Genomic DNA, 24,704 nt, shown 5'->3' with positions numbered 1-24,704 from the left:
GAAAGCAATATCAGGGTGAATCAAATACCCGCAGGACAGTTGGTTCCAGAAGTGCTGGAGGTTTAAACTAAATCCCAGGTATTTAGTGACTGTTTCTCGTATGGGCAGGAGAGCCATACCGTGCGCTGGCATGGCTGTTCGTAGCCAACCAATACTTATCTTTCTCATTTTCCATTGCGCTCCGTTAACGTTTGCGTTGTAAAACCACGGTCTGAAGGTGATGCACTGGGGAGGACGGTCGAGAAGGCAGATAGAAAGTAGCTATTATAAAGGGCTCGATGGGCGTCGAAATAGTACAAAAACGTTTGCTTTCTACTATGAGATCTGTGGAAGGGAAAGATCAAGAAAAGTCTCACAGCAGCTCAATCCTCCGTATTATTGAAGGGTTACTGTGTAATTCGTCGAGACAATAAGCTGCATTAGATACCTGCCGCTAGTGACAAGGAATTTAGTATGCGGAGGCCAGGCAACCTTGGAGCCACTCGCAAGGTAAACCCACTCCCACAGGACGACATGCATAAAAGAGACATCTAGTAGCTGACATTGCATGAATTCATCGTCAATCGGGGACGGGCAAAGCTTCCCAGCGCACTAAGTCGAAAGGACCACACTTGGCACATAGTCTGATTGAACAGTATCAGAATGGAATTTTGTAGATTCAATGTGCACTGCGACACTAAAGAAGGATCCCTCTACTATCATTTGTCCCGAAGGAGGAACAATCCTCCCCTTGTCCGAGTCCCACTCTGGCTTCAAAATGCCTCCCACGTTGGAGTGCTGCGATTCAGATTTAAGATAGCTCACTGCCCTCTATCAGAATCTGTAAACGCATACTGCAATTTTACCATCTCATCTTCCACGACAAGGCATTCTTACTATTGTGACCATGACTGTCGAAGTCGCCAACAAGTTTGACCCGGCGCAGTTCTTAACTGATTTCAAGAAGACTGCCGATGCCATTGGTGCCTTCTATTCAGAGTCCTCCATCCGGGGAACTCTAAAGACCTTCAAGGACTGCTTTCAAGACAGTGCCGTGATCTGGCGTACCACCAACCGAGACAATGGTCCTGTCAATTACAGGTTCTACCTTCGGCGGCGATTAGACACAATTGACATCGCCACCAAAGCCGGGTACCTTGAGCCAGACAACCAAATGGCACGACTGATTACTTCCTGGAGTGCCCTCTACAATGGACATACCGAACAATGGTGCGATTTTCACCCCGAAACAGGCTTGGCCAAGACCTGGGTGAATTTGAAAGGTCGACGACAAGTCGACGACATCCTAAACGCGCCAGAAGTTCCAGACTCCGTCCGGGCCCATGGGCCAACATTCTATCGCTTAGGCTTGAAGCTGGTGAGGTTCCTCGCCGCTGATTACGAAGGCTCTACCATGAACCTATACTTCACTGCGCCGGGGCCGGTTTCCGAGACCCAGGCTGCACAGTACACTGGATTAGCTCAATGCAAACCTCCCACCGAGCAAGAGTTTCGAAATATGCATTCATTCTTGAACCCTCAAGGCTTTGCGTTCGCCGTCACGATGGAGTACGAGACAAGAGCTATCAAACGAGTGGCGTTCTATGCCTTGAACCTCCCGGAGAATCAGTTGCCTGCTGTGAATGACCGGGTCCTCAAGTTTTTTGCGGAGGCACCGTCATACGACAAGCAGCAAACGAAAAATGTCGCGTGGTCCTTTGGGTTGGGAGATAATAAATACATGAAAGCCGAGTCAAGCTATGTGGGGGAACTTGCTACTGTCTTGAGAGATGTCGGCTCTCCCCTAACTTCGTTGTGAGATCACACTCTTCGGCAGGCGCTTCCTCGGCCAAAAGCTGTCCACCGGGATTCTTTAGTAGGCTTATCATTTAGGTCAGTAAATGGAAAATCTTTTCGTTTATACAGTAAAACACTTGAGTAGCCACGGGGGTCGAGATCTGTCTGACGTCCAACGGCATTCAGCATCGTAGCACTCATGCTAGGTATAGTCCCGAAACATGACTTCATTGGCGTTTATAAACGCCCACGCAAGAACACGGAGCTGTATATAAAAGAATTTTTTACAAAGGCCCCCTTCTGGATCAGGCCACCCGCCGCCTGGTTTTTTTGGCCGGCACCCTTAAATAGGCTCAGCCCTTCTATCATACCTTTCTGCCGATATAATGCCACCTAATTTGTTAGTTGTCCGCTTATTCTGCAGAAAAGACTTAGGACGTCTAGATTTCTAGTTTGCTTAGTAAACTGCAGGTTTTTTAGGTCGGTAAAATCACTCTCTTTGCGCACGACTAAGCTTTCTCCATCTCCTCTGTACATCTCCGTCCATGCACGTCTATCTGCACTGCTCTTTATCCATCTGAACACACTGACATCTCTGTAGCATATTCCAACCCACATCCTCGATTGCGACGCCGCGCCTAGTAGTATCCTGTCCTCCGCGACCACGTCTTCTAGCATGTGGACGACCCCACGACCTCCTTCCTGTGGCATAACATGCTAAAGACTGATAGTTCTCGCTGGGTTGATTGATCAAATACTATCTGTCGACGCTTCTCGGGAAATGAAGTGATCATTCTATCTTGGAGGAAACTTGAAGCTACATACTGTGTGTGGGATCACCTGACCCTTTCCCCAAGCGGACCTCCAACACAAAACGAAGACATGTTGACTTCCCGAATAGGTAAAACCTCAGTACAAAAACTCCGCTTCAAGATGACTCCATATTCTTCTTCATTAGCTGATAGATCCAACCCAGCGGCTCTCGATCCTAGCATGTCACAGAATTGTCGAAGTTTGGCAATGTCAAACGCCTTGGTGAACCCGCCCGCAACATTCCTGTCAGTATCCACCCTGCTGAAATGTATAAGCCCTTTTGCATAGAAATTCTTGATGAATAGGTACTAATTGGCCAACCGTTTGGCAGTAGGACATTAGCCTGTACGTTCAATTAGATTCACAACATTGTTACTGTTTGTTAATACTGTAATCAGAATAGGCGGCCCTGATTCAAGACATAAAGCTGCAGCCAATTTAAAATCAGCATAATATACCTGATGCTCCCGAACGTCTCCTCCCCGGCTTTGTCACTCCAGTATATCACCATGAACAGTATTGACGCGGGTGAGAGTGTTTTAAACAGTCGGGGCAATCCTGTCCTCTCGAATGGAACTGAATATCGGCCATGTCAGCGATAGCCTTGCCCACCAAAAAGTCAACTGGTATTCTGTGGCCATTAAAGCTAAAGCCCGCTTCAACGAACTGGCCTGGAGCTTTAAGGGCTTCACTCATATGAGACAAAGAATCCGCACTGTATGCCATAACTGGTAAGCAGGTGTGTCAGATTTCCGTCTATATTATGGCCATCCGGTTTTTTACTTCCAGTCCAAACAGTTCAATGGCTATTCTGCCAGCCTAGAAAGGTGTGCTGTATAAAACTATCAAAAATTCCCTCTGTATTCTTAGCTAGGCTGACATCATCTGCGTTATTGTGCCACTGCTCCCGAGCCGGCTTAATGGTTTGCTGGGCGCCTCCGACGATGATTGCACGGTGCCCACGGTCAATCAAGTATACTACTACCCTGGGACGCAGACGAATACAATACGTCGATATGGGCGAACGCTGCCAGGTGACAACTTCAGATTAAATTACTGTTGGGACTCCCAAACCAACTCTAGCACCGATCTTGTCCCCCTCAATAGTGGTTGGAGCCTTCTGCAAATACTACTCAGAATGAAGAGGTGGATGAGCGTACACATATTTTAAGCTAATTTAGAGTTACTTGGCAATCAGCCAACCGCGATTTGGCGGCGGAAAGCTAGGTCTCGCGTCATGGCAAGGTGTTCGATTTATTGGGGGGCCTGAATTGATTGCATTCAGAATGTTCTGCCCGGCCCCACACTGAGAGATATTGGGTATATATATTTCACATGATGTCCCGATCTGAACTACGTTATTCTGACACAATGTTATACGATGCTAACTGGTCACTGAGAGTTGTCGAAAGGGATTCGTTAGTCGGGTTGCGACCTCGCCCGAGCCCCCTGAATTGAAGAGAATTGTGCCTCGTGAACACGAGCAGGCCCTGAGCGCTCACTAAGCAGTGATCTGTGATGTCCCCTAAGTAGCTTCATTAAAGCGGCAGCACTCAGAAAGGGAAAGTCGCAGCGGCTCTAGAAAATCAAGTCTGTATAAGCACATACATATATGCTCTTTGTCATCTTGAACAGCGGCTTCTCTCTGATATTGTCCTTTGGATCCTCACGGACAGCGTGGCCTCTCGTTGTAGCTCAGGCACTTATATATGACCCTTTAAAACCAACGGAGCCTGGAATGGGATATTCAAAGCGGCTCACAGAAGAATATGGCAGCTATACATTATTTATAGATAAAAACCGGCATACACAAATACTACTGAGTACAGTTACACAGTACTTGAATCCCATGATGCATAGGTCCTATTAAAGTTATCAATCATGAGATTAAACTCCGCAACGAATGGGAAGGCCTGGGAACAAAGACAAGCAAATAGTAGCTGCCTGTCCCGCTGCCCACAACCATAGGAGTGATGCATGACGTACGTAGGTACTAGAGGTGTTTCAGGAAGATGAGTTTACGACTGACATACCAGCGCACATTCCATTAGGAATATTTGGGATGCTTATTCCTGTGCAACATGCATACATCCCTATATAGGACTGGGATAGGCATATCGGATGACAAAGTGACGGCAAAGATTGGTATGGTAACTCTAGAGACATTGGCAGAGGCATTTTTGTGAGACGCTCGGTCCTGATCACATGCGGCGTGGGAGATCAGCGCCTGCGAGGAAGCCATTCCATACCTAGACGGGTAATTCCATCCATGTCCTCTGGTCCGTATGACCTGTATGGAGTACACAGTAAAGATGAAACTGATCGTCGACCCTCTAGGTGACATTCATGCACAGCGTACAGTTGGCAGTAGCCATAATTGACCTTGACAAATGGCATCGTAAGATTCTCAGCCTGAAGAGCACTCAATACAGATCTCTAGATAGGACGTTGAACGTTCGTTTGGGGCATGCAAGTATACTACGATAAAAATGAAAACATCCCATATAGGTTAAAGCCAATGAACTTAATACATCGGCATCTCCAGAACTCAGAAAAAAGCAACAAAAGATATTGAAAAACCCCAGCGCCAGCGTATCGATCGACCAATCCCTTTGCCTTCTCATTCGTGAGACTGCGCCCGCTATGGAAATAATTCCCAAATCTATGCAATGACAGCATCCTGGATTTCGCTGTAGATGGCGCCAAGCTCTTCAGTGAGAAGCTTCTCAGCTTTGTTGACCAAACTATCAAATCGGTCCTTGACGGCAGACACCTTGTGACCACCACTGGCAACGATATCGGAGTAGTTTCCAGAGCCACCGCCGTTCCAAGCAAGGAGCTAAAAATTCCAGTTAAAAAGCATGTCCCTTTCTGCAGGTAAACTATGGCACTTACGTTGGGAGTATCCGATGGGACATCGGTAAGAGCGCCCTCAGTGGCGATAGCAACAATGTCCTTCTTGAGCTTCGCAGGGGTGAGCTCATCAACAGCATAGGCAGAGTCCTGCGAGGGCTGGAGGGAGACGAAGTAAGCCAGAAGGCCGGCAATATGAGGCGAAGCCATCGAAGTTCCGGAGATGGTGTTAACAGCGTGCTTGCTACCAATCCAAGTTGAAAGAATGTTAAGGCCAGGAGCAAAGATATCAGTACACTTTCCATAGTTTGAAAAGTAGGCACGTTCATCTTGAAGTGTCGAGGCAGCAACAGTCACGGCATTCTCGGCGGCAGCCGGGGAGTAGTTGCAGGCATCGGAGTTATCATTGCCAGCGGCAACGGCGAAATGAACGCCAGCCTCAACACCGGCATTAACGGCATCTTCAAGAGCCTTCGACTTTCCACCACCAAGACTCATGTTTGCAACGCTGCCCTTGAACCCCTTAGCCTTGCCTTTCTTGGCCTCCTTGGCTTTCTTCAGATGGGCATGTACAGCCCACTCAACACCCTGAACCACGTCAGACATTGTGCCAGAGCCACTAGATCTCAAGACCTTGACGGCAAAGAGGTTTGCCTTCTTGGCAACACCATATTTTCTGCCGGCCATGGTTCCCGAGCAATGAGTACCATGCCCGTTACCATCGAGATCTTCATCATTGGTAGGGATGGTCTTTCCCCAAGTGGCACGACCCTCAAAATCTACGTGGTCAACATTGATGCCAGTGTCGATAGTATAAGCATCGACGCCTTCGCCACCGTCAGACGCATACAAGTATTTGTTGAATGTGCCGAAGGTAAGGGAATCACGGTGAGAGATACGGGCCAGACCCCAGGGGGCATTCTTCTCAACATCCGAATCCACCATGGTATGAACTTCAGAGTCTTTCTCGATATACTCAACCTAAAGTGATGGGCCGCCAACACGTAAGTTCTAAATGAACGGTGTTCTATGGGTGTTTTCCAGGGGGTACTCACGTCGGGGTGTCTCCGGACTTCTTCGATCACATCTTCATGGAAGTGGCCCGAGTAGCCCACCAGGGAGCCAGCGATATTGAATGTGTTCTTGAGACCAAGAAAGGACCCATCACCTACGCCAAAGAGTGACCGTTTCTTAAGCTCAAACCGCCCAAAGTGAGACTCGTGGATGTCCTGCACCCAACTGTGATGAGCAGCAGCAACCTCAGGGTTGACATGTTTTTTGAAAACGACAATATAGGAGTCTGGGACTTCCTTTGCGTTGCTAGACGAAAGAATAGGAGCAGCGCCGTTGTGGATGGAGTCAACCGCGACAGGCGAGGCAGCGGTCAGCAACGGGAGTAGGGAAAGGCTCAGGAAGCCTTTCATGATGGGCACTTAGGTCGGATTCGGCTGGGAGGAAGAAAGAGTGTTGAGATGGATGGAAAGAATACGTGACTGATGATGATGAAGATGAAGGAAAGATGGAAAAGAAGTCCAGGAGGATGGGGGAGGACGGAGTTGAAGAGGAGAAGGACGTCCAGGAGGAGCAAGGCAAGGGCAGCTGAGAGGATCCATGGATGATGCAACCAGAATACGGTAATTTACAGTAGGTGACCGGATGACACAGCTCTGTCGATCCGTCTGTCTAGCGCCGGCGGTAGGAAGACCTGGGGTATGGCGGTAAGGCGGTAGGCGGGTATCTACAGGTCCTCCAAGGTAGCTGCGAGTATGTTACCTATGATAGGTGATTATGCATTGAGCAGGTAATAATTGGATATGATTTAGCCATCGTTTGTAAATACGAAGCATAGTAGAGGTAATCCTTGCCTATCTTTGTAGTGAGGCGAGTAATGTGGAGTCTGTATATGTAACTAACTACGAGCAGGATGCTCAGGCAGCGCAGTGGTGACTCAACTACAACTAGCAGAGGGAGCCCAGAGAAACATGTCCTTAGGCTTCAGGATAGCTTTAGGAATCAACTGACCTATGTAGCTAGGTTCTAGGTCAGTTCTATCTCGTACACTGCGCTCCTAGTGGTTGTGGACTATTCTGCAGGTCAGAATGGAATGCACCTTGCCACTGTTCAGTAGTACCTGTACCTAGGTGGTAGGCAGTGCCTAGGCAAACCCAAGTCGTCGCGTGCTATCTTGGTCCGATGTTCGGCTGACTTTTAGGTGGATTCCGTATGGTATTGTACGGAGGCAAATACAGTCCTCGAACGATACGAGAGGTTACCCAAATGTTAGATAAGAGCTTATCGATATTACTTTTTGACCAATGATCGTCGAGTCGGTGGAATTGCCCTCTTTGTCACCTGATAATCGTGGCTTCTTGTGCTAGAACTCGACGGGTAATCTGGTTCCCCCGCTTAGGTACAGCCTCAAGTGACGTTGACGTGGGATTAATCCATCACGTTCACATTCACATTCTGGGCTTTTTTGAGGTAGGTAAGCACTTACTTACCCTACACCAGGAATGCTCCTGTTTCTCAGCGACGAATTCCAGAACCTTGACGTTCCACTATCCCTATGCTCGTGCAATTGCTGACCTTCTGACCAACAAAGCCCTTTTTTTCTTCCCCCCTTCCAGTTCCGACTGTGTCAATGCCAGGCAGTTGTGTGGATAAGGCCGCTAGTTCCCAACAAACGACATACCAATGCAGACCGCCTTCATTCTCACGCTAAGTGCAGGTTCATGGTGTCTGGTGGTCCTCGACCATCAGATAGGTAGTCGGGGTTAAGTGTTGGCGGCGCAATGAACCAAGCCACAACCTCTTTTGACCCTTCATCCCTGTCCATATCATCTCAACGGCCGGCCGCTGAGTTAACCCCAGTTCTTGAGGAGCTAAAGGCTATATGTGGTGGATATGTAATAGATACACAACTTGCGATCACTGCAACGGAATGTTTGCTGCGCCTTCGCCACACATTTATCGATAACGACCATCCCGGAGAGGCCAAAGAGAGCTTTCGTCACTTACATGGCTTCCAAACTATATTGGATCTCCTTAGAAGGATTTCTGAATGCTATGACCCCCATGGATCATCGACGGAAGAAAGAAAATTCCTGTTGATACTCCACAAAGATGCGCTGGCTGTCTTGGCTGAAGCTTTAAAAGAGCATTTTGGAAACAAACGATATTTTGCAAATCGGATTGTAGGAGGAGGGGAATTGGTTTTGGAAGAGTCTTTCTTGACTCTGGCCAGAAAAGTAGACATCATTCAAGGCGATACGGAACAGTTCTACGGTGGCATTTTTGCAGCAGTCCTCTGCCAGGAAGCAGTTGCCCGTATATTCACAGTCCTGAGTACGAAATTTGAAACAGCCAACGAAGTATCTCATGATGATATTAGAGCGGAAGTCGATCGATGTGTAGGAACTTCTGAGACTGTTGAAGTGCCGGAGTTTCTAGGTCCTTTAGTCCGGGTATGGTTGATACAGTCGTCTTCATCCACTTCAAAGCACCGAATACAGAGGCAAGCTCTACCATCGTGCCTCTATCAGCTTGCGTCACAGTCTCAGAGGAACACTACAATTTTGCATGCCACTGGGGTTTTATCTTTGATTCTGCCGATCCTGTTCAACGATGGATACCCGGAGTCTGAGAGGTTACTTTATCAGGGGCTTGCTAGCCTGCTTTGTTCCAAAGGTATAAGCAACTTAGACGATGCGGTGTCCCTTTACCAGAAGGCACATAGTTGTCCCAAAGCGTTAAGATTCCTTGTCAGTGCTCTGAAGAGTTCGAAAGAGCCTCCGTCAATACAATTCGATATGTCCCAGCATGGTTTCTGTTCCTTGGAGTTCTCAACCTTGGGGCGCTCATTCCCTCCTACAACCTCTTTTGGCTACACACTTGCAGTATGGGCACGCTTCGATCAATTTGACCCGACGACACACACGACGCTTTTTGGTGCATTTGATGCTAGCCAAACCTGCTTTGTACTTGCGTACTTAGAGAAGGATACCCGCAACTTCATATTGCAGACATCAATACAAGGCTCCCGTCCTAGTGTTCGATTCAAGTCTATTGCTTTCGAACCAAACCGATGGTACCATATTTGCGTGGTTCACAAAAGGCCAAGACCACCATCATATTCGCGTGCTTCCATCTTCATAGATGGCGAATTTGTAGAGCAGCTGAGGATCGAGTACCCTTCCTTGCCTGCTGTCAACACATCCAACCGGGGTCCACGTATTCAAGCGTTTTACGGCACTCCTCAGGACCTGGCGATGAAGCTCGGAAAGGGAGTGTCCTCCCTGCGATGGTCTCTAGCGAATGCTATACTTTTTGGAGAAGCGTATAGCGATGACTTGATTTCGGTCTTCTATAACCTTGGTCCTCGGTATTATGGAAACTACCAAGACTGCTTGGGTTCTTTTCAAACCTACAAAGCTTCCGCGGCACTCAACCTTCGTAACGAGCATCTACATCCCGGAAAAGAAGAAGAATCCGATATTGTTACTGCCGTCAGGCGCAAAGCAAGCACACTTGTTCGCGAAGGATCGATACTGCTTAATGTCTCTCCTCTGGCTGTACTAGACGATGATGATGGCAATAACATTGATGAATCACAGCTTATTAAGTGTCTTTCGAAGCAAGCTGCCAAAAATCTACACCAGCTCACAAAAATGGGCGCAAATGCAGTGGCAGTCAATGGTGCAACTCCTGCTATCAATGATGCCTTGACCCAATCGCATGGGATCGGTATTTTAACCGGAGATCCTGTGGTCTCAGTGCCTCACTCTTTGGAGGATGCGAGCTGGCGCATTGGCGGTTGCACAGCGGTCCAGTTGAGTTTGATTCACTCCGCTAAGACTGCGGAGACCCTGGTTTTGGCAGTAGAAGCACTGTACGAAGCTGTGCAAGACAGTTGGCGAAACAGTGAAGCAATGGAAAAAGAAAATGGCTACGGGATCCTTTCGGCATTGTTGCGGGAAAAGCTTGGGCTACCATTTGGAGGTCATGTTACGAACTCCAGGACGCCCAACGTCTGCTCTACCTACGAGGAGCGATCTGCGCTGGCTCTTGAACTTCTTCGGTTGACCCTAAAATTCGTAGGCTACGATTTCGAGCAGCCCAATCGCTCGATAATCACAAATCCATTAGCCTACAGAGTTTTGCTTGTGGACTTGGAAGTGTGGCGATCTGGGAGTCTCCCTCTCATCGAATTATACTATTCTCAGTTCTGTATATTTGCTAGCGAAAGCCAATTTCGTCGATCCAATTCAAAGCGTCTCGCTCGCATGCGTAAGCATTCCTCATCCAACTTGGCTTTTTTTTCTTTCTTTTTTTTTCCCCTCCAATAATTCCCGTCGACTGATGAGTAACAGGTGTGAGTAAAAAACTGCTCGAGGCCCTAAAGGGCGAGGAATTTACATCGGAAGCCCTACAGCTTTTTACTGCTGCTTTTGGGTCTTTAATGGAGAGTTGTTTGACAGCAGACTTGCTTCGCTCTCTAGCCTTATTCATTACATATGCCATTCATAAGCCCAAAGAACCAAGTAGGCTGCAAAAAAAGAAAAGCATACGCTTCAACTCTGGCCCACGACAAACAGAAATTTCTGTTGGGCATAACAACTATGTCTCAACCATTGTGGTAGGAACAGAGATGTTTCGCATGTACTGTTCTCTCCTCTGCAATACACACGACCACGGGCCAATCAAGAAATTCGCCAGAGCTGTAACAAACAAGGTTCGTTCGAAAAGATAATGTATTTTGTGTGCTAATCCTGACTTTCTATAGTGGCTTTTATACCTCATGTGCGAGGATGAACCTGAAATTGTTGTTCTTGCCACTAAAATAATGGCCCGTTTAATAGTGATCCACGGCACAAGTTATAGCAATAAGTTTGCAGAGAAAACTGGGGGCTATAGTATAATGCGCAGCTGTCTGAAAAGATGGTGGAATATCCCTGCGTTGTGGCCAGTTTGCTTTTCAGTTCTCCTGGGGCTAGATATTGGCAAGACAGATGGCGATAAGCGTTTTGATCAACTAGCTTTGTCTGAGATGCTTTACTCGGGCAGCCAGACTCAGGTTGTCTTTCCTGAAATGTTTCTTATCATTGCCGAGATGATACAGAGTGGACTAAAAGAATCCGTCCTGACTGATGGACTCTCAGATTCCGGGACGCAGAATCCCAACTCTCTTAGGGGCTACTTGCAGAGCCCTAGGCCACTCATGTCCTCCGTTGTCCCTCTAAGGACGGCCAATGAAGGAACATCTCTCTTAGCCACTGTGATTGAGTTTCTTGCTGGAATGCAACTGAGGTCGGAAAATATTCGCGAATTTACGATGCGGCCGGATTACGTTCAAGGCCTTCTTTCTGTTCTTTACCCAGTTGTAGTGGGCTCTGATATTGTGAGTGCGGATGATGAAATTAGTTCTCGACATCGTATTGGTGGCCCGGATTTTGATGGCCCCAGTTTAGTGGCCCGCCCACGCTCGCGAAGGACAACAGAGGTGAGAACTACAACAGTTGAGCAGCCAGAGACTTATGATGAAAATGGAGGACAACTGAGACGTGGGTCATCGTTTATCCTCGTCTCGTCCGACCGATCAAAGATCTCACCATCAGCTGCACGCATACATCATGCTTTCACTTTCCAGTGTGAAGAGAACAGCGGAATTACCGACCATCCCTTAATTGTAGCTATTCTCACCCTAGTCATTTCTGCTTTCTCTGAACAATTGCTTGAGAGAAAGGAGTTTTCCGGCCTTGGGCTTTATCTCAAGATCCCACCTGGGTTTCCAGAGCATCAAGCACACTTCAATTCCTGGATACTAAAGTCCTTACTGTCCACATTGCAGGACATCATATTTTCTAAAGTTGAGCTATTGTCGGAACCAAGGGTTTTGACCAACCTGGGGAGGTTATTAACATATTTAGGAGAAGCAGTGTATGAGGGATGGTTTGTTGATGGTGCTACAGCTACTCTAGAATTCGCGGGGGCCATTTTGGAATACCTCCAACGGCCTGATATCTCGCGTTTGAAGAGCATCAGACTTTGCAGCCAAACGATTGCGACTATCCGGTCTACTGTTTTCCGCGTCGTCCTACTCAAACTATCGGAAATTGAAGATACTGCAGCTCTCTCTTTCTTGGGGCGTTTGTCTTACTGGCAAGCGGTACTTCTTTCTGCAGGAGAAACTCAACCGGATTATTTGAAGCTGCTATGTTATCTTCTATATACAAAGTTGGTTGACAAGAACGAAGGCGTACGCCTGGCTGCAGCTAGTCTTTTCCGTATTATGTTGGTGCAAAAGCCGGTTGAGATGTCTACCATTCTAAGTCACGCGAGCACCCCCCTACAGAATCGACTTTCTGGCGGTTTTGAGGCTCTCGCTGGTATGGAAGATACTGCTTTCTTACAGTGGATTGACGACCAAGAGGATGATCTCAACACCCTTTTTTTGGGGATTTTAGCCAAACACTGGGGGACATTCGTTCAAGAGGAGAATATCAACATCGAAAATTCAGTGCGTACTCGTCATTATAAACGCCAGGAAATATTAAAAGAGTGGAGTGAGAAAGAGAAATCCAGTGAAGAAGTGATACGCAAGTATGAGGCTACACTGCCTCATTGGATATCGAATATATCAACGTCGGAGTTTCTGAAATACCAGCGAGCTCTGCAGGATCAGCAAGATAATTCGGCGTTCATGTGGGCAGCATTGTTTCACTTGGTACTGGACCTACGTCGTTTCGGCGGTATCCTAGCCGACAACAAGGAACGAAAATGGCGTCTCGACCAGACAGAAGGTCGAAGCCGTATGCGTCTTCGAATCGTACCAGATGACTCGGGGGAACGGCAGGATTATCAACCAAAACGCAAAGCATCGGAGCCGCCAGTGATCAAGATCGATATGGGATCGCAGGTTGCATCCAATGGTGACGGTCCCGGTCTAGCTCCTACTCTACCCGCGGATCAATCTGAGGACAATACTCAAGGCATCAGTCCTGACAGTAGGAGTGTGCTTGAAGAAAGTTTTGAAATGATCGATGACCCAAAAGCTGACCTTGAAGACTATGAAGACAAAAATAGAAAAGTTATGAGAAGTTTGCACCGGGGAGACCAGGTTGATAGTGTATGCAATATGTCTCGTATCATTGGGTTAGAGGCGTGTGAAGGCCTGTTAATTCTTGGCAAAGACAACATCTACATTCTGGACAACTTCTTCCAGCGACTTGATGGTGAAATTGTGAATGTTTGGCAAGCCCCTGCTGAGGAGCGCGATCCTTACGTAGGGATGATCACTGGCAGGGAGTCGAATGAACGGAAGCCTCAGGAGCATGAAACCAGGAGTTGGAAATGGTCAGATCTCATCAGCGTTTCCAAAAGACGGTTTCTTTTCCGCGATGTGGCCCTTGAGATTTTCTTCACGGATGGTACCAGCTACCTGTTTACCCTTATTTCATCGAGAGCCCGAGACATTCTATGTAATCAGCTTGCTACCAAAGCTCCCCAAGTGACAGGAAGCGTCGGCCACTCCCGCCCAGAGGATGTTTGGAGGTTTGAGACTCTTCGAAGCCAGGAAGATGCGCCGCAGTCTCTTGGATCAAAGGTTGCCAGTGTCTTTGGCCATTCACCAGTCCACCCAGCAACCCGCAAATGGATTAAGGGAGAGATTTCAAATTTCCATTACTTGATGTTAATCAACACCCTCGCTGGAAGAACATTTAATGACTTGACTCAGTACCCTGTTTTCCCTTGGGTACTCGCCGATTATACAAGTGAGGAGCTAGATTTGACTAATCCATTGACTTTCCGTGACCTCTCCAAGCCCATGGGCTGTCAGACGCCAGAACGAGAGGCCGAATTCAGAGAACGATACAAAGCTTTTGCAGAAATGGGGGCTGATGACGCTCCACCATTCCATTATGGCACACACTATTCCTCGGCGATGATTGTGAGCTCATACCTCATACGTCTTCAACCATTTGTCAAGTCATATCTGCTTCTCCAGGGGGGTACATTTGACCATGCGGATCGCCTCTTTTACTCTATTGGAAAAGCATGGGAATCCGCCTCTCGGAGGAATATGTCGGACGTAAGGGAATTGATTCCCGAATTTTTCTACCTTCCAGAATTTCTTGTCAACTCAAACAAGTATGACTTTGGTTTCTTGCAGAATATGACGACTGCTATTGATTCTGTGGAGTTACCGCCGTGGGCTAAGTGTGATCCGAAGATCTTCATTGCCAAACATCGTGAGGCTCTGGAAAGCCCTTATGTGACACAGAATTTGCATCACTGGATCGATTTAGTGTTCGGTTGCAAACAAAAAGGCGAGGCTGCTGTTGAAGCCGTAAACGTTTTCCATCATCTCTCGTATCAGGGTGCCAAGGATGTTGATACCATCGACGACCCTGTCGAGCGACTAGCCACGATTGGCATCATTCACAATTTTGGACAAACACCACATCAGATCTTCAATCGGTCACATCCCCAAAGGGAAGACTTGCGGCACAAGCCTTCACGACTAGATCGACTCGCAGAATCACTTACCCAGCTTCCCCTCTCACTTCTTGGTGAGCCCTTCCCATTGTCTTTTTAGTGCCTTTATTGTAAGCCTGATGTATAGATATTAATTACTTTGATAGATATCGGAGAGCGAGTGTCTTCGCTGTCAATGAAACACGATCGTCTGCTATGCGCTGCTCCTCTGAGACTAAATATTCCACCAAATTATGACAAGTACATGGAATGGGGATTTTTCGACGGTAGTGTGAGGTTCTACTCTGCGGACAGCCGGAAGGTACAGACTGCCTTAACATCTCCCCCTCGTTAGCACAGTGGCTTACATTTGTAGCTTTTGGGCCACCTTGAACACCTTCATATTGGCCAATTATCCTGTGCCATTTTTGCCGACTCTCGGACATTGGTCACTTCAGGAACAGATTGCACAGTTTCGACATGGACTTTTACTTCAAATGGCAAGTCCGTAGACCTGCAGCCAGCAGGATCTCTGTTTGGGCACCGCTCTCCAGTAACAGTGCTCGCGGTCTCGCGGTCATTCAGCACCCTTCTTTCCGCCTCAACGGACGGTCAGGTTATGCTTTGGGACCTGAACCGCCAATGTTTTGTGCGGGAGCTTCCATGCAGAGGTCCAGTCGATGTAAGCCTCGCCAGATACATCAACATGGGTAAGACCTCTTTAGGCTGACATGGAGAATACAGTGTGCGCGAGTAAATGACGTGACGGGGGGAGATTCTGGTGTGCCGAGGGCATCGCGTCAGCCTTTACACTCTCAATGGGACCCCGTTGCTAGAACAAAACATTTGTGAGTCAGCTGACGATCAGATCATGTCCTGTGCCTTCTACGACGGGGTCGACAATGAATGGCAGGAGCGAGAGCTACTCTTCACGGGCCACCGGAGAGGGGTCGTTAATGTAAGTGCCGAGTTTGACTATTCTTGCTGTATTCTGGCTGTATATCGAAGGCTGACTGCTTTGCAGATCTGGAGCAAAATAATCAACGGCGGACGGTTTGAACTAGAATTGATCCGACAGCTTCATCACATCGACAATAGTCGCGATAACGGTGCCAATATTCCTGCTGGGATCAGTTGCATTCTGGCCCTGCCACAAATCGTTTATACCGGAGACGAAGCCGGCCGAGTGGTGAGTATTCTATGGTAAATCAAGTGCCATTGGGTCAAAGCTAACTAAACTATATAGTATGAATGGAGCTGTGTCCAACGGCGTTGAATGACCGGAATTATCACATGGTGAGTGGCAATAGAGATACAAAAGCATAAAGAGGAAGAAGATTAGCAAGAAAGAAGGGGAGGGAAGAGACAAATGATGATCTCTTGGGATATCGCGAATTAATTGTATGACTGATGAGAAAAAGTTATAAAAGTACACCAGACACTGATTTTTTTTTCACTTTTACCTCTATCTACATTCTTCTCTGCCTTGATCCTCTGGCTTTTTTATTTTTATTTTTGCCCCAGTTGTATGCTGCATTCATCGATGAGAATCAATTGGTATGTTAGAACGTCCCGTACAGGAAAGGTCCCAGGGGAAGAAGAGTCCCAATTGATGGGAGGATTGATCATTCAGGAATATTATTATCATAAAATCCAAAAATGAAGATCATTGTATGGCCGTACTGTTACTCGCCGGTGAAAAAAAATAGACCTTGTTCGGAAGTGGAACGTGATTAGTTGGTGGCCAAGTGGACCATTGCCATACGGTGTCGGAGCACAATGCACCGACAGAACCACGGTCGCCCAGGGGGGGATGAGACGTGAACCTGGTGCAACTTGGGAGGAAGCAGTGACATTGAATCAATCAGAATGCAGTAGAAGCCTGCAGAGGTCTTGTTGGGGACGACCATGGGGCGAGAGAGAAGGGGAGTCAGCAAGAGAATGGCTGTATAGCGTCATAGCAGCCCCACCATCCCACCTGCCGGAACCCCTCCTCCCGCGCTGCTCATGGTGTCGTTTTCCATCGCCACCTTGTCCCTTATTATTCTTTCCGTCTCCGCATCCAAATCCTCTTTTCTTCCATCTTCTATCTCCGTTGCTGCCCATCCTCCATTTCCCATCTCACATTGCTGTACTTCGTTGAAATCAATCAGTGATACCACCCTTGTTACTACATCATGTCTACTTCTCTTGAACAGCTCAAAGCCACTGGCACTGTAAGTTCCAGATCCCCCGGAAGTTGCATCAACTCGTTACTGATCATATTTTGTAGGTTGTGGTTTGCGACTCTGGTAAGTCTCATTCGCCACTCGTCCGATCTCCCCAAACGGACGTCTAGATTGACAATCAATCTTTTTACAGGTGACTTTGCCAGTATGTATTCCTCCTCCCTACCATACTATAATTCTGTCTGGAGATTGGCGTCCTAATCTGTCTCGTAGCGATCGGCAAGTACAAGCCTCAGGATGCCACCACCAACCCTTCCTTGATCCTCGCGGCCTCCAAGAAGCCCGAGTATGCTGCACTTATTGATACTGCCGTTGCGTACGGCAAGAAACAGGTGGGGACCTTTTTTTTTTTTGATGAGAAATATGACAACCGGTATTAACACTCCAAATAGGGCACCACTGTCGATGAGCAGGTCGACGCCACCCTTGACCGTCTCCTGGTTGAGTTCGGCAAGGAAATCCTCAAGATCATCCCTGGCAAGGTTTCTACCGAAGTCGATGCCCGCTTCTCTTTCGACACTCAGGCCTCCGTTAACAAGGCCCTCCGCATCATTAAGGTACTGTATTCTCCGGCTATCCGATACTGCAAGTCATCTAACTGACCCGCGCAGTTGTACGAGGAGAACGGTATCTCCAAGGACCGCATTCTGATCAAGATTGCCTCCACCTGGGAGGGTATTAAGGCTGCTGAGATCCTCCAGAGCCAGCACGGAATCAACTGCAACCTTACCCTCATGTTCTCGACTGTCCAAGCCATCGCTGCCGCCGAGGCCGGTGCCTTCCTTATCTCCCCCTTCGTTGGCCGTATACTTGACTGGTACAAGGCCGCCCATAAGAGGGACTACACTGCGCAGGAGGACCCCGGTGTCAAGTCTGTGGAGAGCATCTTCAACTACTATAAGAAGCATGGCTACAAGACCATTGTCATGGGTGCCTCCTTCCGTAACACTGGTGAAATCACCGAATTGGCTGGCTGCGATTACCTGACAATCTCGGTATGATTCTGTGACACTACTGTGGGTATCTTTTGTCATTATAAGATTGCTAACCTCTTCTGTGTCTTGTAGCCCAACCTCCTGGAGGAACTATTCAACTCGACCGCCGCCGTGCCTAAGAAGCTTGACGCCGCCAGTGCTGCTGCCCAGGACCTCCCTAAGCGCAGCTTCATCAATGACGAGGCCTTGTTCCGTTTCGAGTTTAACGAGGAGGCGATGGCCGTGGAGAAGCTGCGGGAGGGTATCTCCAAGTTTGCGGCCGATGCCGTGACTCTCAAGGACCTCTTGAAGCAGAAGATCCAGGCGTAAATTGCGCGGGAGATTGACTTTTGCATGGGTTGCGTGTTTCGTCCCCTTTCCCTTGTCTATGTGTAAAAATTGGCGATGTGAACCATAAAATATTAGCTTAGTAGAGATGAATCACGAATTGAGTTATGATTGTTTTAGCATCTTCTCTACAGCACGCGAGTCGTACCTAGGGTATAGTACACTAGACATGGCATTTCAAGTGGGTGAAATCGGTTATACGAGGGTCGGAGATGACAGGCGGAAACTACGGTATGATTCCGTGATCGGGAACGGACTGTATTGTATGTATGTACGAAGTATCTATACCTGGTAGGGAGAGTACATACAAGGCAGAGACTCATAGGCAAGAGAGCTGGTTAGTCTATCAAGTTTCTAGCTTGTTATCCCTCAGTCGCGACGTCCTCGAGCGATTGGGTTAACCGAGGCATCCAGCGATAACCAAATCTGCGGCCACCCGTTGACGGATATGTACTCCATATATCAAGCACATAAAACTAGAAAATTGACGGAAAAGAAGGATCTAATATATAAGTATCCGTTGCATGTATGTACATACATACGTCAGCGTTGCATTACCGTAGGTAAAATAGGTAGTTCTGTATGGCATGCAGATTCAGTGCATCCCACATGGTGAGTGCTGGTGGGGAGGATATGGTTTCCGTTGACATCCATCGCCCCATACTCTATATATCAGTCACTTACACAGTGTTTGTGAGATACATGGATCAGAACGAACCGGATCATCAGCAAGCAGGTAAGTAAGTAGGAGGATGACGGAAGATCTGGACCTCGATTGCTTAGGAATCGCCGGAAGAAGCTAACGTGGTTCCAATACACAAGCAGAACGTCATCCCGACGACAACCCCGCCAAGTGGGGTATTTTTCTCTCTTGTTCTTTTACCTTAGGTAGTAAAGGAAACCTGCAAGGCCGAATTACACGGTACAGAGAATACGCTGCAGTTGTGTGCTTACTGAGGTGGAGGTAGAAATTAATTACCCCTCGCTCGCTCTCTCTCCCTCTCCACTTCCATCTCTTTTGACTCTCAACCTCAATCTCCCCTCTATCGACTCATTTATCCAAAATTAAACAAGGATTATCGTCTACTTCATCCGTCAAAATGGTCAAGGCTGGTACGTACCTTTTCACTTTCGATTATCTGATGGCGTTCAACCCTATTATTGGTGCTTCCTACAAGGGATCCACGATCGACCGTGGCCGGGAGGACCCCGAGTGAGCAGATTTGAGCACCTTGTGAACCAACCCCCCTCCCCAGCCTATCATGGGACTTCTACCCCGGACTCTGGTCGAGTCAGTAGAACTAGAAAAGGGGGGGGAGATTGGTAGCTCTCCTGGCTACGTATTATTTTTGCCCTTTTGAGCTTGGCGGCCTTTTCCCTGGGCGTGACCAAGCTTTCCTGCAACTCCTGATCATGTCTGACCTCGTCGAATGAGTGAGCATGGTAGCAAATCTAACTGAAACAATGTAGTTGCTGTCCTCCGTGGTGATTCCAAGGTCTCCGGCACCGTCACCTTCGAGCAGGCCGATGCGAACTCAGCCACCACCATCTCCTGGAACATAACTGGCCACGACACCAACGCTGAGCGTGCCTTCCACGTTCACCAGTTCGGTGACAACACCAACGGCTGCACCTCTGCTGGCCCTCACTGTACGTGCAGGTCCCACTGGATTTCTGGAAAGAAACGCCAGGCTGACAAACACTAGTCAACCCCTTCAACAAGACCCACGGTGCTCCTGAGGATGATGAGCGCCATGTTGGTGACCTGGGTAACTTCAAGACTGATGCTGAGGGCAACGCCGTCGGCTCTAAGCAGGACAGGCTCATCAAGCTGATTGGCGCTGAGAGCGTTCTGGGCGTAAGTTTTGTCCCCCTGGCCTTCAGTCCTACAGTTCAGAGGCTAACAGTGAGTAGCGCACTCTGGTCGTGCACTCCGGTACCGATGACCTTGGTCGTGGTGGCCATGAGGATTCCAAGAAGACTGGCAATGCTGGTGGTCGTCCCGCCTGCGGTAAGTGTGATCCTTAACCGTATGTTATGTAATCATTCGAGGTATTGACTTTAGTCAGGTGTCATTGGCATTGCTGCGTAAATGCACATTATTGCGACAATCTAAGCTGCTAGGTCAAAAATTGTGAAGAAACCATATAAAAATCAATGGGTATCAATCATCAGGACAATTAAATTGATATGAAGGCCCGTCATTGTGTATTGTTACAGGTCCCAGTGGACCCCAAGGATAATATTTTGACCCTGGAAAAAAAGCAGGACTAGAGAATGTATCATCAGACTGGTGATGAATTGGTTGACATGATGTGCTATTGGGAGTGTATTGTAGAACACAGTACTGCGTAGTGGGTAGTAGAGTCACCGCCCAGGCCCAAGCTCCCTTTCCAACCACGTTGCTTCTAGTCTACTCGAACAACTTCCTTCCTTTTTCCCCATTGATCGTCCGCATTCCTTCTCTGCATCTTTCCTTTTTCTTTAGAGGATTTTACTTTTATTCCTCTGCTGTACTGGTGTCTCCAGTATTGTCAATCTTTCTTCTACCTCACTGGTTACTTCGCTGTCACTTTCCAGCATGCCTCTGGAAGCCCGTGTGAAATCTGTCCTGTCAGGCGACACAGTCGTGCTGTCGCATATCACCAACCCGGGGCAGGAACGCACGCTTAGTTTGGCATACGTCTCAGCTCCCAGATTACGCCGAGAAGGTGATGAAGTGAGTTATTTTTATTTCAATTTTACGTCTTTACTCCCTTGCTTCGTCTTTCTCTACCATTCTGGCTTAGTCCGCATAGATGGCCTCAAGCTCCCTACTACTCTGATTCCAGATCTCTTCGTCTTTATCTTCTTCGTCCTACCCTTCTCTTTTTTCTTTTTATTTGGCCCCCTTCCCCTTTTTATATGTAGTCTTCGTATCCAAGATCTGCCCCTAATCGTTGCCTCTGTCAACATGCAACACATTCAGTTACACGTACAACACTTCAATTTTGCTGACTACGCTACCTTTCATAGCCGTACGGATTTCAATCTCGGGAATTTCTTCGAGAGCTGCTTGTGGGAAAAGTGATCCAGTTCCAAGTACTCTACACCATCCCAACCGGCGCTAAACGTGACTATGGAACAATCAAGCTTCCGACCTTCGAAGTCTCCTTGCCCGAAATATGCGTTCAGGAAGGATGGGTTCGTGTCCGTGAGGAGGCCGGTAAACGGGGTGATGAATCCGAGGAGACTGCCACCTTGCTCGGCCGTCTCCGCGCGCTCGAGGAACATGCCAAGTCCGAAGACAAGGGTGTGTGGGCTGAAACTGAAAAGGGTCGCACGGAGACCAGCTACGAACTGTCAGACGCCAAATCCCTGGTGGATGACTACAAGGACAAGCACCTTGAGGCCATTGTGGAGCGGGTGCTGAATGGTGACCGATTGGTTCTCCGCCTGCTTCTTTCGCCGCACGAACATCTGCAGGTGGTGGTTGCGGTCGCTGGGGTCCGGGCACCGGCTGCCAAACGGGTGAGCCCAGATGGCAAGGAGCAGCCTGCCGAACCATATGGAGATGAATCTCAACAGTTCGTCGAATCGAGGATCCTACAACGCAAGGTCCAGGTTTCCCTCTTGGGCATTACACCCCAGGGCCAGTTGATTGCAACCGTCCTGCACCCCAACGGCAACATCGCCAAGTTTCTTCTGGAAGCCGGTCTGGCTCGCTGCCACGATCTGCACACCCCTCTCCTTGGGGCCAATATGGCGGTCTTCCGGCGGGCTGAGAAAGTTGCTAAGGATGATAGGAAGGGTCTGTTCACTGGTCTTGTCGCTCCAAAGGGTCCTGCGGGCGGGACCGTGGACCAGGACTATATTGTTAGCCGCGTACTGAACGCTGATACCCTGTTTATCCGTAACAAGGCCGGCGAGGAAAAGAAGATCAGTTTGAGTAGTATCCGACAACCAAAGCCGTCCGACCCTAAGCAAGCTCCGTTTGCTGCCGATGCCAAGGAATTCGCGCGCAAGAAGGTCATTGGCAAGCATGTTAAGGTTACCATCAACGGCAAGAAGCCGGCTAGCGAGGGATACGAAGAAAGGGATGTGGCCACGGTCACCCACGGCAATACCAATCTTGCGTTAGCTCTCATCGAGGCAGGTTATGCTTCTGTGATCCGTCACCGTCAAGATGACCAGGATCGGTCTCCGGACTACGATTCGTTGTTGATTGCCGAGGCGGACGCCCAGAACGAGGGTAGGGGAATGTGGTCTCCCAAGCCTCCAAAGGTGAAGCAGTACCAGGACTACTCGGAAAGTGTTCAGAAAGCCAAGATGGAGGTCTCTATCCTACAGCGTCAGAAGCGGGTCCCCGCCATTGTGGATTTCGTGAAGTCGGGATCACGTTTCACGGTTCTCGTGCCGCGGGAGAACGCCAAATTGACTCTGGTTCTGTCCGGAATCCGCGCACCCCGTTCGGCTCGCAACCCCAGTGAAGCATCCGAACCCTTTGGCCAGGAGGCCCACGATTTGGCGAACAAACGCTGCATGCAGCGTGATGTCGAGATTGACGTTGAGACCATCGACAAGGTGGGTGGTTTCATCGGCACCCTGTACGTGAACAAGGAAAACTTCACCAAGGTTCTGCTCGAAGAAGGCTTTGCTACCGTTCATCCCTACTCCGCGGAGCAGTCCGGACATGCGACGGAGTACTTCGCTGCGGAGCAAAAGGCCAAGGAGTCTCGCAAGGGACTGTGGCACGATTGGGATCCTAGCAATGATGTAGCGGAGGAAGAAGAGACACCTGTCGATGGCAACAGCGGGACTGAGACTGAGGCCATATCCCGCCGCAAGGACTACCGTGACGTGATGGTCACCTACGTTGACCCCGCCACCGCACGCGTCAAGCTTCAGCAGATCGGCACCGGTACCTCTGCACTGACGGAATTGATGAACGCCTTCCGTTCCTTCCATTTGAACAAGGCCAACGACACCGCACTGCCCGGTCCACCCAAGGCGGGTGAATTCGTGGCCGCCAAGTTCACCGAAGACAATGAGTGGTACCGTGCTAAGGTGCGTCGCAATGACCGTGAAAAGCAGCAGGCGGAGGTTCTCTACATTGATTTTGGCAACTCAGAGGTTCTGCCCTGGTCCCGCTTGCGACCTTTGACCCAGCCCCAGTTCTCTGTTCAGAAGCTCCGCCCACAGGCTGCAGACGCTGTGCTTTCTCTGGTGCAGTTCCCTGTGTCTGCCGACTACCTGCAGGATGCGGTTGAGTTCCTCGAGGAGCAGACATTCAACCGTGAATTGGTCGCCAATGTCGATTACGTTTCGACGGAAGGGACCATGCATGTTACCCTGATGGATCCCGCCGAGTCGAAGAATCTGGACCACAGCATCAATGCCGACGTGGTTCGGGAGGGCCTGGCCATGGTACCTAAGAAGCTGAAGGCCTGGGAGCGCGCGGCCTCTGAGACGCTTTCACACCTGCGTATCCAGGAAGATGAGGCCAAGCGGGACCGACGGGGCATGTGGGAGTACGGCGACCTGACAGAAGATTAAACGAGGGTAGGATATGTCGACTTCACTGAGTCACTGAAGAGGGTTAGAAATATCTGTACAGATATCTTTTCATTTGCATCGATTCTCACAGGCAACAAGCTGTCGTATCTTGGGTATTCTTGGATGAGTTGCCGGTTTTTGATGGGATCCTTTAACATAATGAATCCTGTTTATATTGTTTTTTTTTTTTTTTTTTTTGTCAGTTTCTTTCCTATCTGGAATCTTTCTACTTGGAGCAGGAACAATACCAAAGAGCCATTTCTCCTGATAATCGCAAATGAATTGACGTAAATCGGGTGGGCATAGTTAACTAGTTAACTTTCGTGCTATCTGCTGACATCAGCAAGTTATGCACATAACTAATTAGCGATTTCATCGATCGACTCAATTCCCCTACTTTGACGGCGCTCGTTTGCCCCCTGTCGTTCATTCCGACCTGGTTGTTTGTTGCTGAGCCACTCGTTGCGTTGCATAGCTTGGATAGCTCTTCTCTCTCTTGCTGCCTTTTTTTTTTCTTTTACTCTATCCCCTCGAGATCCTCGGCGCGATCGAGCAAACCAACTCCGCCACGGAGTAAAAAGAATCCGCCTGTCTAACCGGCCTCTCCGCTCCTCTTAGGAATTATCCTACCCTCTTCTTTCTCCTGTGTTCTCCTGACCACTCGCGACCTTTTTTTCTCCGCATTAGAGTAGCATACCTAGTC

General features: G+C 48.6%; 6 protein-coding genes across 6 annotated transcripts; 5 read left to right on the top strand and 1 right to left on the bottom strand.

The window, feature by feature from the left end:
- Positions 1-886: 886 nt before the first annotated feature.
- ATNIH1004_005721 (putative secondary metabolism biosynthetic enzyme) lies at positions 887-1,798 on the top strand (the record flags this gene model as incomplete). The annotated part of the gene is made up of 1 exon (XM_033570367.1): positions 887-1,798. One exon carries the CDS (start codon positions 887-889, stop codon positions 1,796-1,798), a length of 912 nt encoding a protein of 303 aa, XP_033426399.1.
- A 3,453-nt stretch (positions 1,799-5,251) lies between these two features.
- SUB2_1 (S8 family peptidase) lies at positions 5,252-6,866 on the bottom strand (the record flags this gene model as incomplete). The annotated part of the gene is made up of 3 exons (XM_033570366.1): positions 5,252-5,428; positions 5,485-6,423; positions 6,498-6,866. 3 exons carry the CDS (start codon positions 6,864-6,866, stop codon positions 5,252-5,254), a joined length of 1,485 nt encoding a protein of 494 aa, XP_033426398.1.
- Positions 6,867-8,234: 1,368 nt separating this feature from the next.
- Positions 8,235-16,192, top strand: ATNIH1004_005719 (Beige/BEACH domain protein; the record flags this gene model as incomplete). Its single annotated transcript, XM_033570365.1, has 10 exons — positions 8,235-10,728; positions 10,812-10,982; positions 11,037-11,173; positions 11,225-15,011; positions 15,084-15,238; positions 15,293-15,598; positions 15,661-15,744; positions 15,785-15,874; positions 15,941-16,105; positions 16,163-16,192. 10 exons carry the CDS (start codon positions 8,235-8,237, stop codon positions 16,190-16,192), a joined length of 7,419 nt encoding a protein of 2,472 aa, XP_033426397.1.
- A 901-nt stretch (positions 16,193-17,093) lies between these two features.
- TAL1 (sedoheptulose-7-phosphate:D-glyceraldehyde-3-phosphate transaldolase TAL1) lies at positions 17,094-18,448 on the top strand (the record flags this gene model as incomplete). Its single annotated transcript, XM_033570364.1, has 7 exons — positions 17,094-17,132; positions 17,189-17,207; positions 17,278-17,289; positions 17,358-17,476; positions 17,537-17,701; positions 17,756-18,139; positions 18,212-18,448. 7 exons carry the CDS (start codon positions 17,094-17,096, stop codon positions 18,446-18,448), a joined length of 975 nt encoding a protein of 324 aa, XP_033426396.1.
- Positions 18,449-19,566: 1,118 nt separating this feature from the next.
- On the top strand, positions 19,567-20,558 carry sod1 (superoxide dismutase SOD1; the record flags this gene model as incomplete). Its single annotated transcript, XM_033570363.1, has 5 exons — positions 19,567-19,579; positions 19,937-20,116; positions 20,173-20,324; positions 20,381-20,477; positions 20,536-20,558. The coding sequence occupies 5 exons, from the start codon at positions 19,567-19,569 to the stop codon at positions 20,556-20,558; spliced, it is 465 nt and encodes a 154-aa protein (XP_033426395.1).
- Positions 20,559-21,047: 489 nt separating this feature from the next.
- Positions 21,048-24,001, top strand: ATNIH1004_005716 (putative transcription factor (Snd1/p100); the record flags this gene model as incomplete). Its single annotated transcript, XM_033570362.1, has 2 exons — positions 21,048-21,185; positions 21,482-24,001. 2 exons carry the CDS (start codon positions 21,048-21,050, stop codon positions 23,999-24,001), a joined length of 2,658 nt encoding a protein of 885 aa, XP_033426394.1.
- Between the last annotated feature and the right edge of the window lie 703 nt (positions 24,002-24,704).

The sequence above is a fragment of the Aspergillus tanneri genome (genome assembly GCF_003426965.1).
Source record: "Aspergillus tanneri strain NIH1004 chromosome Unknown AapTan_4_pilon_pilon_pilon, whole genome shotgun sequence".
Lineage (NCBI taxonomy): Eukaryota > Fungi > Ascomycota > Eurotiomycetes > Eurotiales > Aspergillaceae > Aspergillus > Aspergillus tanneri.
Note: the sequence above shows the minus strand (reverse complement) of the source record. Positions and strands in the feature narration are given on the sequence as shown.